General features: G+C 42.9%; 1 protein-coding gene across 1 annotated transcript in view; it reads left to right on the forward strand.

Annotated features, from left to right (window-relative positions):
- The window catches only part of T265_03394 (hypothetical protein), a gene marked incomplete at both ends in the record, with an annotated part of 66,033 nt that overhangs the window by 25,653 nt on the left and 27,329 nt on the right, over positions 1-13,051 (forward strand). The window contains 5 exons of the mRNA XM_009167863.1: positions 2,682-2,842; positions 4,726-5,013; positions 5,349-5,509; positions 8,925-9,019; positions 10,855-10,920. Coding sequence (XP_009166127.1) covers positions 2,682-2,842; positions 4,726-5,013; positions 5,349-5,509; positions 8,925-9,019; positions 10,855-10,920 — 771 coding nt within the window. The remainder of the gene's footprint in view (positions 1-2,681; positions 2,843-4,725; positions 5,014-5,348; positions 5,510-8,924; positions 9,020-10,854; positions 10,921-13,051) is intronic.

Consider the following 13,051-nt stretch of genomic DNA (forward strand, 5'->3'; position numbering starts at 1 on the left):
TCATATCATTCCGTTTATCTGTATACATACACACACACCAATATCCTTTGGTCATTGTAAAGCAAAATGCTTTTTAGACCAATATAACCTTGATTTACCTTGATTTACCTAGTGCTGTTTTTTTACGTGGATAGCTGGTAAAATTAAACGGAATTTCGACATCTCAGTATTTGTAACTCTTTGTACTTTTGCGTTCACTGCACAAAATACCCAAACCTTTATTCATGCTACCAGTGGAAGGGAGAAGGCCTTCGCTGCGGAGTTGTTTACTAGTGAAACACTAACTTGAACAGTTACAGACTATTGGACAGTGGAGTAAAACTCTCATATGCATCTTGTTTATAAAAACTGAATATCCATCTTCTCTTTGAAAGCGTCTTCCTGAACTTTCCTGGATATTCACTGACCAATACTCAAATGCAAACAACTGCTACAAAACGACCCCACAGATTCCGTAATAGATCTCACTTTTCAAGAGACGCGAAGCAGATCTACGAGAAACATACTACTAGCATGCCTCATCAGTAGTATCCACCGTTACACCAGTTGTTGGGCAACCATTTCGCTTCTCACTCAATCGGTGTGAACATCGGTTGTTAAAAAACGTAGAAGGCTTGATCTGAATGTCTGTGTACAAGCAATTGTGCCAGGTAACATTCCCCTACACAGTTTAATAGGTAATTAGGTAATAGGTTAGATCTAATTTTATTCTTCAAACTAGTGAAACATACAGAATCTCCGGAACTGCTAGGTTTGTTTTTCATAGGTCCACGTGACAGATTTTGAGATCCAAAGGACAGGTTACCTACGTCGTGCCTGGTGACAGTGGTAGAAACTCTGGACACATATATTCTTATGCACAGATGTATAATATTTTTAATTTGATTGTATTAATTACTTCGGCCGATTTGGTGGAATTATTTTACCTTCTATATGTGTATGTGGCCCTTCACTTTATAGGGTGAGGAAAGATTCAGCAACCTTATCTACCAGAGACTAGGTGGTTAAGTTCATTTAATGACCGACAAGTAGAACAGCTAAGCACAAAATAATACACGACAAATATTCTCACCAACTTCACAAGTGATTTTGAACCAGACTGAAGTTATTACTCTTTACGTTAACCTCCTTATCTGATTACTCTCATGAAGTACAATATAACAGGCAAAACGCTCGATGGTTGTTCCAATCGAACATTCCATTATACTGGACACAGTTCATCTAGGAGTAAGCCAAATCGATGTTAAGGTCAGTTCTGAGTGGCTTTGTGTAACTGGCGGCTTTCGATTACCACATTGACCTTTCCGCTTAACTTTTAGACGGAGGCCGTACGATCAGGAGCTCTCTGTACTTCTGGTGTACCGGCGATACTACTGATGGGGGCACGCGGGTAGTATGTTTTCTCGTAAATCCGCTCTGCGTCTCTTGAAAATTGTGATCAATTACGGAGTTTGTGGAGTCGCTCCGTAGCATTTGCTTGGAACTGAGTACCAGTCAATGAATATCCAAGAAAGTTCAGGAAGACGCATTCAAGAAGAAGATGGATATTCAGTTTTGTAAAGAAAATGCATATGAGAATTTCGCTCCCCTGTCCAACAGTCTGTAACTGTTCAGTTGGCACATTCTAATGAACAACTCTGCAGCGAGGGCCTTCCTTTCATTGGTAGTGTGGAGAAACGTAAGAAGTTCTTTGTATGCATTCATTCCAAATAGTTTTCACCAGTGAAAGGAAAAACGCCTTTCGGTGCAAAGCTGCTCATTTGCGAACGCGAACTAACCTCTTACAAGCTACTAGACAGGTAACTAGCTATCTCATCTGCGCAGAGTTTTTAAAAAGTGAATATTCTCAAGCGTCCTCATGAACATACCAACTGAATCTTGTGTATTTTACGTTACTGTACCCAGTCATGAGAGCTTACTTTCAATCACTGTGCTGTTAATATCCAATTGACGGTCCTGAAAAGCAAACCGAGATGATGAGATTTGTAATCCCGAGATTGACAGTGGAATTATGAGTTATATCTACTATATAATTATCTGTCGTATTATTATCATATTATTTGCTATAATGTAAACTCATTGATGGGTGACAACTGAATCAATGGAATACTTGCACTTACTGTAATGCTCAGACATGGTGAATATTTGTGAGAGAACCACTGTGGAAACAGTCCTTTACACCCCTATGATAAAAAGTGAATATCAACTTATTTACAAGGTTTTTGAGCCTACTCCGAGGTACTACAAGTTTAAGTGTTTTTTGTTGTTGATGTACCCTACTTTTTGTAGAAATTTTAGTAGCCCACGTGCATCGATTGAGTATAGGTCAGTGGGCTGTTGACCTGTTCGCTGAGCTTTGAAATTTGCTTGCAAAAGTGTTGTCCCCAATCGTTGGTTGGGTACTTTTGTTCATCTGCTTACAGCTACATTCATAGGCAGTCACATCAGGAGACATCAAGCACAGTCTTAGAAGCCATGTAGAAACAATCAGGTTAGAAGGAAGTACCTATTCAATCACGAACTGGTGGTGACGACACCTTTGCAAGCTAATCGCCAGACGCTGAAAATAGATCAATAATGGCTTGATATACAACCAGTGTATCCTGCACTGGTCGCAATTTAGATGCATATACCGAAAACAAGCTTTGAAAACTGATGCGTTTTTCTCTAAAATCTGTCAGATGAAACAGGAGATGTACCGATATACAACGCTTCTGCAGGATATACGATCATATTCAGTATGCCGTATGACAATGCCGAGACCATGTCCGTACATATTGGGGATATGGAAGGCGGAAGTGAATGCGATGTGACTGTGGGTTGTGACCAGAGCACGTGCTCGGTAAGTGTTCCGAGTGAGAGCGTACAACGCTTCACTGTTTTTTCATTCATGTTTTTTGAAGTTTCGCACATCTAAAATGGACTTTTTGCGGACCGCTTTGACGTCTTCTGGTATCTGAGAGGTCAGCGCGAAATTTGAGACCAGGCCACGTGTGCCATCAAACGTCTCTGGATGTTTATGAGTTACAGGAGATCAACAAATCTTTCACCGTCAAACTCGTAATTACCTGCCATAGAGGAATATGTTTGTTGCTCAGTTAGTGCATACATCCCCAGCTGTCTGTCCCGGGGGAAGTTAACTTGAGTGCTTCCGTTGCTTTACTTTTACTCGTTCACAGACTGGTCATTTATTGTTTCTCGCTTACTTGATTTCTGTGGACGTAAGATGGTATCACTTTGCCTCTACCAAATTTTTAGCTTTGCGTTTGAGCTTGTTCGTATTCGTATATTTCTTCAGGTCACTGTGCAACAGAATAGCGCAAGGCGACAAATCAAAGCCAATCATATCCCCCAAAAGGGACTATATAGCACATTTAGTCCTTTCGATTCACCAGAAGATCGGGCTCATCAGGTAGGCGCAGTCTCCGAGTTTCTATCAACCTTATGTTCTACTTGAACCCAAATCGGACTGTTTTCGAGAAATCAATTCGGTCATGGGCTGTCGAAAAGTTTTCAGCAACCTTGTGAGTAGTTTTCTTTATGAAAACATCTCTTGCTCCATTTAGAACATCACCTTAGTTAGCAAGTAATTACCTACTTTTGCGAAATACACTTATTCGCATATCAGTTTGATTTTTAGAGGAGACTTACCTGGAACCATGTTGAGTCTCTCGGTTATGACGTTTTTATATGCTGTACTAGGCCGCCTCATTTTTAAGTTGGCATGATATTCGAGATATCACCATACATTTAACAGAGTAGTGCATTACGTCTATACAATTTTCTACCTTGTTCTGGTATAGTTCCGTTTCGGGTTTGGGTCGGATGCAAGCGATTCCAAACATGGTTCCTTACCTTCTTCCTTTTCTCCAAAAGTGGAACCGGAAAAATATGCACTTCAGGTTCACTCCGTGCACATCTTGCACAGTGGTCATTTTGCTCGATCACCATGTGCAACGTAATCCATTTGCACGTACCAGGTCTAACAGATTAACCAGCGAGCCTCTGGCAACGACCACTATGAAGTGGTATATTAGTGAGCATTCGTATCCTGAGGAGAAGCAGAGAACTCCATATAGGAGATGTATGCAAGTTAGTGAATGGATGAGCGTGGAGGACGACTCGAGAGTTCGAATCTCGGGAATAAGCAATACCCAGGATAACAAATGGTCAATTGAAACATTCATGGTTTACTTGCCTACTGCAGCAGCCGGTGCCTTCCTGGGTATAGTTGTGTTCCAGGGTCACCACCGGCAGAACACTTGCGTTTCAGTAGTAGAATTAGACATGACGATTTCTTTAGTGACAAATAACTAAATCTGTAATATCTCATAATATTTCAGACGATGAGTATAGGTTTCTAGTGGAATACACTCATTTGCGAACAAATTCGGTCTTGTGAAAGACCTACCCGGAACCCAGCTGAATCTCTCGTTTATGATGTATCAGGTTCCATATCTAGCACCTGTCTGGAAGAATGCCGACGAAAGTAGAAGTCCATCCGAAAACTGCATTGCTCGGAAAAAAGGCCTCACGAAGAAGCCCAGCTGTCTGTCCCGGGGGAAGTTAACTTGAGTGCTTCCGTTGCTTTACTTTTACTCCACAGACTGGTCATTTATTGTTTCTCGCTTACTTGATTTCTGTGGACGTAAGATGGTATCACTTTGCCTCTACCAAATTTTTAGCTTTGCATTTGAGCTTGTTCGTATTCGTATATTTCTTCAGGTCACTGTGCAACAGAATAGCGCAAGGCGACAAATCAAAGCCAATCATATGCCCCAAAAGGGACTATACAGCACATTTCGTCCTTTCGATTCACCAGAAGATCGTTTAATCGTCGTTCTGGTTGTCGAACCTACGGATACCAGGTGGCAGCAAGCCTTCCAACAGGTGACGATGTATAGAAATGGCCTACGAGTTGCCGAGGGCGCTATAGCTGTATTCGAACCATCAAAGTTTATCGTTTGCTCCGGGTTAATAACGACCGATTTGACCCCAGGCTCCTGGGTGAAAGTGAGTGCCGATCTTATTGGCCAATGTTTTCAATCTGTTTGAGTTTGAGCATTTCACAACCTATCAAATCCCGTTTGAATTTGTGGGATCATCGGGAATCCGTGAGTTGAGGGTTCACCCGCTACTAGCCTTCGTAGTGTTTGACCGGATGACAATTCGAGTGCAACGATCAGAAGATTATGGAAAGTTTGGATTTTGAGCTTACTAACACATCACCCCCCCTCCGGATGAATTTCAGCTTTGTAGCCATTATTTGCCCATTACTCATAATATATACGTTCGGTTTCCGAACAAATAAAGAGACAACCAGAGTGCTTGCTCCACATTACCACTAGATATTGAACTGGCCCGAAACCGAGTTGGCCGGACCCTCGCAGGCACGCGCAAAGAGGGCTTATGAACATTTGCTACGTCCATGCAGAGAGTCATTCACTGGCGTACCCTACAGTGCTTCCGGACAAATACGACGGCTCACATTGCATCCGAACAATGAAAAGTAAGACAATTTTCTTTTCACCTAAACTGATACGTGAATAATTCACATTGTGTTTCAGAGCTAGTAGTTGATCACCGACGGGGATAGGTCTTAATCGTTCCTATCTAATTGCAGAAGATAGGGTAATACCTCAGATTCGGTACTTAGTTTTTGTGTGGCATGGTGTTAAACAAGTGACATATGGACCCAGTGTACCTCACTGTAACCACTGTACATAGGCTCACTTTATCACTCGAACCAATTTATAACTGCATAAGCGCGGTGGTGTGAGATGTATCAGTGGTTAGAGCACGAATTTACTGACAAGTGGTCCGTGGGTCGTACCCGACCGATGTCTCTGGAATTCCAAGTCTAGGTAGGGCTACCTGGCAGTATCCCAGTCCTTGTGCTCCCTTCGGGTGACCTGGCAGCTAGGCACCGGAAAGATGCTACAGCTGAACGACGGTATCACTGAATGTTATCCATTTAAATAAATTGAAAGAGGACCGATAGAACAGCGCACAATCATCTGTCTACAGTTACCTTCCAAACTAAGCTCCCAAAGAGGGCCCTCACAAGCCAAAACAAGTTCACACAGGTCAAGGGAGAATTGAGTTGAAAATGAAGAAATTTGAGCTACCACTACCAGACTCCTAATAGAGGACACTCTATGTATCCGCAAAGGGCCAGATTCCCCCTCAACAGAGACCACGATGGGAAATAGACACTTGGGATTCCAGACATTAGTTGATAATAAGAAAAGCGTTTGGAATTTTCAGTGGAGATTTTTCGTGGTAAGTAAAACGAATTTATGGTCAATGGTCAATGATGTTGGAATTCATCAGCAAGGAGTTTCAAACCTGCGATCTCCTGGCTACTGCTTTATTCACTCGACCATTCGGTCATCGGTAGCAGTGTCTGTAACTGGTATTGGGACAGCCATTGTAGACACACAACTAATGCCGACACGAACAAGACTAGTTTCAACGCGATGGAGCATTCCAAACATGATATTCGGGTAACTAGCCCTTGAATGTAACAGTTATCTCCCCTTCAAAGAAAGGCTACTGGTCTGGTAAGAACGTAGAACAGTAGCGTTCATTTACTAGTAACCAGAATGACCTAGGTCATTTAATGGTCAATGGGATTTGAAAATTAGAAAAAATGGTGGGCTGATATCTTCTTCCTGTCATACCGAACTACACCGATGGAATCCCGCATAAGCACTTGACTGAACGCGCTATACGCGGCATAGGCTTTGGGGAGTAAGACAGGGTGGTGAACGATGGAAGAGATCGTTTTTTAATCCAACAAAATGTCCATAGTTGGCAATCTTTTGGTGTGAACTGATCAGAATGATTGTTCGTGAACAGAGAGATGGCTGTTCCAAAGGAGCCATGTGGGCTCAACTGATTCAAAGCCTTGATTCTGTGCTTTATGTGTTAGCCATACACGCTTCGACAATACTGTGATGTGAACGTCGATCCTCCTTGAAGAATGTTAGCACAACAAAACAGGCTTCAGTCTACGGGGAAGCGCGTTGCTAAAAATCGGTAATAGACCCTACGGATAAATCACAGGCTCGCCGATATTCCTCGCCTTAAATTCCTCGTGACGGGTGAACTAGAACGATTTTTGAGTGCCCCTGAATTGACAGGAATAGAGACTGCCGGACTCGTTTCAAATGGTGTTAAATTTTAAAAGTGCTTAACTTTTCGCAAGAAACCTTATGAGTTGATATTCATGTTCACTAACTAATCGCTTTTTGCGGAATTAGTTTGCATTTCCGATCTCAATTGGTTAAACGGTTTGCACACTACCTGAGACCGAGTGTTTTGCCTCAAGTTTCCCGACTTGGTGACAATGACTTTCCCTGTGTTAGTTCTCTGGTCAAAAGAAGCACTTCATGATGAAAGCGTCTGACTCACGCCTCACCTGCTCGGTGACATAGCTGGCCGTGACTGAGTGTAAGCTTGACCTCGCAATATACACCACGTCTTCTGATCATCCGTCACCTCTTTGTTTAGGAGAGATGTGGATCATCGACCCTCAGAGGGCCATTGAAACACAATCAGTTCTGAAGCCTCCAATTATTTGGTTAGGCGAAGTTTTTAAGACCGCTACATATAGATCTTGTAGAATAAAACCCCTATTCATTCGACAACTTTTTGCTTTCACCAATGAAGTAACAATTCTCACAACATGACGTCATTCGAAACGCTTTTTTCGAGGGAAAATGTCAATACCGTCAGCAATAGGTTGAAGTTTTTGTGATCCAAAGTCAGTAAGAATGCCTGTTTCTACTGAAATTTGGTTGTATTTAGAGTAAATACGTTGTAGTTGGGTGGCAGTGGACTGGAAAGCCATTTTTTCTCACTGAATGAGCAAGTCCACAAAAATGGACTTTTAATAAGACTCTCATGCACCCGGATGTTAGGACAGAATAGACTTACTTGTCTTTATGGATGAAGAGAACTGCTGAAGGATTAAACTTCACGTTTGTCACCATATCCGGGGCTTGCATTTTCTCATTTACATGAATGTATTAGATATGGCTTTTTCAAACCCGGTATTAACTCATCGGGGGCGCAAAAGGTACAGTAACGTTTCGTTAACTTTCGTTTAGCTGTAGCATCCTTTCGGGGCCTAACTGCCATGCCACCGGAAGGCAACACGATAACTGGGATACTGCCAGATTGCCCAAGCCTAGACAGGGGATGCCGAGAAGTAGAGGTCGGGTTCGAACCACGTACCTTCGAACCACGTCCTTCCGGTCAGTAAATTCACACTCTAACCTACCAGAGTACCGTAACAACAGATTAGGAAGTAACGGATTCCAAAACCAAGCCGATATTATGAATATGTACGCAAAGGCTCTCTCAGATGCAGGACGCTATGAGATGATCTCAGAATTTAGTTGCGCTTTTGTTCCAGTCCTAAAAAAATTGGAACTTCTGACACGTTTGGAGGGGTTAAAAAACTTTCAACGCTGGCGCAGTACGACAGGGTGAATATTCAACCAAAAGTTTCTGATGTCCAAAACCCGTTTGTTCTGAACTAGGTTCGCTGTCATGCGGACTTCACATTAACCCTAACTTTTTAATAATGATGAAAAAAGTACTCGTAGATGCGCAAGTTGCTCAGAAATGGGTCTGTTCGACATATGCAATTCGAGTAAAGTAGTGATAGTAAACGGTATCTGGTTGATCGAATCCATAGTCTTTTTGCACACATGGTGCATATTTTCGGCCCTCCAAATCTTACTCTGTCGCTTGAATTCTTTTTAATTCGTCAGTTACTTTCTGGTGTTACCGATCAAGTTTCCATTTACCTCTTGCCAGTAGAGATACAGTGAAAAAATGGTGCTGTGGTACTTTTCTTTTGCGAAACAAATGTTTCAATCACAAAAGCGCTAATCCTCTTTTGTCCCACTCAGACACATCCACTTTGCTCTGAGTGGAGCGTTGTGCAGTTCACCTTGTATGCCAAGTGGGGAAGGTGGCGAACTGATAAATTTTGAATGCATAACAAGTGAGTTTCCATGGCCTTTCTGCCGGTGAATCATTCTTTGCATTGTGATTTTGAGGTGGACGAATGCATTTTAATGAAACGAGCATTAGCAAGAACGGCGTTGCTCGAACTTATATGTTGATTTACGTCAGCCGCGCGTTCCAGACCACACCGCGACCTTTGAGAAGCTATGTTGATCCCATTTCACACCTGCCTGAGGAACAACCACTGTAATGCAGATTAGAGCACAACAGGAGCCCCGTTTACCATTGTTTTCATTTTTCCGAAGATGGATAATCCTTTGATTCACGATGGCTTTTTATGGAATATCGACATGAAAATACCCATGAACAAGAAAACAGTCTGATTGATGTATACGGTTATGTTTCACCAAAGTAAAGTATACTCTCATGTGAACGTCAAAAATATTCGTATTAGGTTACTGCTGGGGTACCACACTGGATAGGAAAAATCACAACTACTGTGCATACATGTACCAATTTCCGCGGTCGCTTTCTAAGAACCTGCTGTCATCGTAGAAATGTTTATTTTAGACTTTCTGCTTTTGAAATGCAATCTACAAATTGATTTGCAAGTGAATGTGTTTCTCGAGTAGGCTGGACAGATCCGTGGAACAGCTTCAAACCTAGTCACTCCGATCTGGGGAAATCAATTTCTCAGAGCTTTTTTTCACTAAATATAATCATTCCGAAGCCGAGGAACAGAAACAAGACCTTGGTGAATTAGGTTGTTCCATGGAGCAATCGCATTCTACTGTCTTCTCATGGTAACAAACGGCAGAAAGCTAGCCAGTATACTAGGGACCGATGGTGTACCACATACAATAGTGATATGGGCAAAACAAAATCCGAAGTTTAAAAGGTGAATCGCTTAGAAATTCACCGCTTCAGTTTGCCTTTCATGCTTTTTATTTTGCGTTTGCTAAGAACAGTGACAACATTTGATTTAAAAAAAAAACAAGGCATTAACAACAAAGTCCGGTTGCTAGTGATCAGGGAAAGGAAATTTGAAGTGACTTCGTTGAGTCCATATTGTTTGAAGTTCATGAGACTGTAAAGATAGTGCTTTTCCTATATCAGTGCTCTGACTTGGCTCCAGTCACAGTTGATCCAACCCAAGAAAATCAGCAGCTCCAACTGCATCTCAGTTACCGTTCTCCCCATTTCCACCGAATTAAATCCTTCCCCATGGAGGCTGCCTCCCCACGTGACAGCCCACTGACAGTGCTGGATGTATGCACCAATTTATCAGCTCCCGCCTGCAATGCGCAGCTACCTACCCCCCAAATTATCGGTGATCGAAACTGCGGCAGCTACAACCACTGTACGACGAGTACGGTTATTACAGCTGACAATGATGATGATGATACCGGAGAAGGTGTGGAATATGGTGAAAATATTTGTAGACAAAACAGGTGGCCTGTATGAAGAACTGGTTTTTGAATTGATGACCAGAATAAAATACTTCATCGCCTTTGGTTTTTCATTGCGGTTACAACAAGAACAAAGGTGTATCCGTATCGGACGACCCAAGAAAGCATTTTCATCAGAGAGGGACATCCAACTGGAATCGATCGAGGCCTTTTTTCGAGAGAAGTAGGGTAGTAGAAAACGTAATAACTCAATCAATAAGTCCTACTATCCTGGTGCTTTCATCCCTCGAATGAGTGTCTTTTGTGTTTTCTGAGTTTTGTTCCTCGTTTCACATCGCGATCATGACTCCAGCAGGAGTTCTTACATTCAGTCTGATTTTTATGCCATGCAAATTTCGCTTAAAGAAGCATGATGACCACTTCAGGGCGTGTAACAATCCATGTGAAATGTTATCACTTTCAGCTTCGGAGAGCGAACCGTGCATGAGATATTACTTTGTGTCAATAAAACGAGAGAACTACGAAGTTGGTAAGTTTAACTTTCGTTCACAAAGCATTTGAATTTGCTTTATTACCCCATGCGTGTGTGCATTTATTCGCTGCATTAGGACGCGTCCCTCGTTCTCACGTAAGCCATTTGACACGTCTACGCCACATATTTACTTCGACCACATGGCAAGAATGTAATAATGTTGACTGTCACCCTGTTAGTTTTATTCAAACAACAGTAAACCAAGCAGTTTTTCATTAGCTTCCGCCGATTGCGCACGCGTAGTATATTAGTGCACAGCTGCTGATGATGTCCATAATACAAATCAGGTGTGTGTGCACTAATAGAGGTTTTTGGTGTGGTTGCGACACGTATAAAAACAAATACAATGCGAAAATAAGAGCGAGTAAAAAAAAGGAACATATCGGATGTGGGAGTCCCTTGGCGAAAGTCCGGTCGGTGGGAACGTGTTTCCTCCGCAGTTTGGCTGCTACACATATTCCATAGTTGTCCGTGGACTGGGAGTTCGGCGGACTCCCTGCTCCCTGCACGCGCGCGAGTCTGTGTGTGCTGTGTTCGGTTTCCCTATATGTAGGTTCGTTTGCGTGTACGTGGGTGTCAGCACATGAGTAGTTGCTACGCTCACTAGACGGTACAGACAATCGATTTCCGATGAATCACCTTAATGTGACGTGGTTTGTGAGTATGAAAAAAAGACAAGTCTCGTGATCCAGTGAGGGACTGGGANCAAGTGTGTGGGTGACGGGTCGCTAGAAGTACATTGACGAATGATCAGTCGTCCAGTCAGTTGACCAGTCCCTTTCCAAGTGACCTATTAAAATGAGACGGTAGGCTGTGTCCGGTGCTTGTTTTACGTCGACTAAAGCATGTTTATTACTGCTGGTCCATGACGTCTCGTTGGAATGAACACCTACGGGCCACGTTGTTGGTCATCTCCCCTTTATCTATGAAAGGACGCAACACGCATTAATTGGATATGTGCTAGGTTGAGAGATATCTTAGATTTGATTGGTGAGTGGGCAAATGGACTGATAATGATTAAAACCCGCCAAACTATTTTCACACACAACTTTCTTGTAGCTCTGGTTACGGTGTATATTCGTTTTCAGCTGAACCAACACAATGGTGTGGCTACCATTGTTGGACGCATGAAATCACTGTAAAGGTGCCTGCAGCTGTTTCTAAACCAGTGCTAGAAGACGGCATCGCACGTCGTTTCATACTTTGAGTATTAGAATGAACACAAAACGATATGTAAATCAGCACTGACAGGTCAATCTGGTCGGGACGTCTGTTCGTGTTTCACGACTGAGGCAGCTATATGGCCAAGAAAATTCTTCAGTCTAACTTTAGTACCGCCAGTCTGTAACCGATCAAAACATTAAGTGATTTTTCTTGACTTATGTTCAGCTTTGATACGTAGTGTTGTTTCGCTGGACCTGACGCTGTTTGGTGTAACGTCGAGATACACAAATGATTCCCGGTCGTCAGCAGTTGTCAGTGCTCTGATCATATTTAGGTGAGAACGACGGCAAGCTATCGCCATTGAGGGATCCATCACATAACTTGACTTAATACTGATGGTTATCGTCGTCTGTGAATCTCCCCGCTTCAGTGCTTTGCGCCGGAAAAAAGACACGCCGATGAGGAACGCAACAGCTATAGGACGAACAAGAGAATGAGTGCGAAAAGTACAACGGCCTCGCGCTATATATTGAGGGCAGCGTGTGACCTTGATTCAAGGCTGTCTGGTGGGGGTTCGGTGTAGTTTGAAGGTCCAATTAGGTTTTGGGCATTCAGGGACAATCTTCAGGGATCTGACCTTCCTGACACAAGATGTGCGCAGTTGTGTGAACTCCGTACTAACACCTAGTGTACCGGATGGAAAGTTCAGACCTTGAAGAGGCGCGAACCGTACTACGCTTAAGGTTCGTTCATTCGACACATCTTCACACTGTATCTGCGACAGAATGTGAAGGCAGTAAGTTGTTTCCCCCAAGCGACCAGCATGTCTATATTTATGGAAGCAGCGACGCTGCCTTCCCCCGAAGGAGGACGGGTTAGAAAACGTCGCCCCCAAAAACCGCACACTCCGATCGCCCAACGGTTGACCGTGACCGCCGGCGCATTATCCGATACGGTCGAAATA

The sequence above is a fragment of the Opisthorchis viverrini genome (genome assembly GCF_000715545.1).
Source record: "Opisthorchis viverrini unplaced genomic scaffold opera_v5_48, whole genome shotgun sequence".
Taxonomy (NCBI): Eukaryota; Metazoa; Platyhelminthes; class Trematoda; order Opisthorchiida; family Opisthorchiidae; genus Opisthorchis; species Opisthorchis viverrini.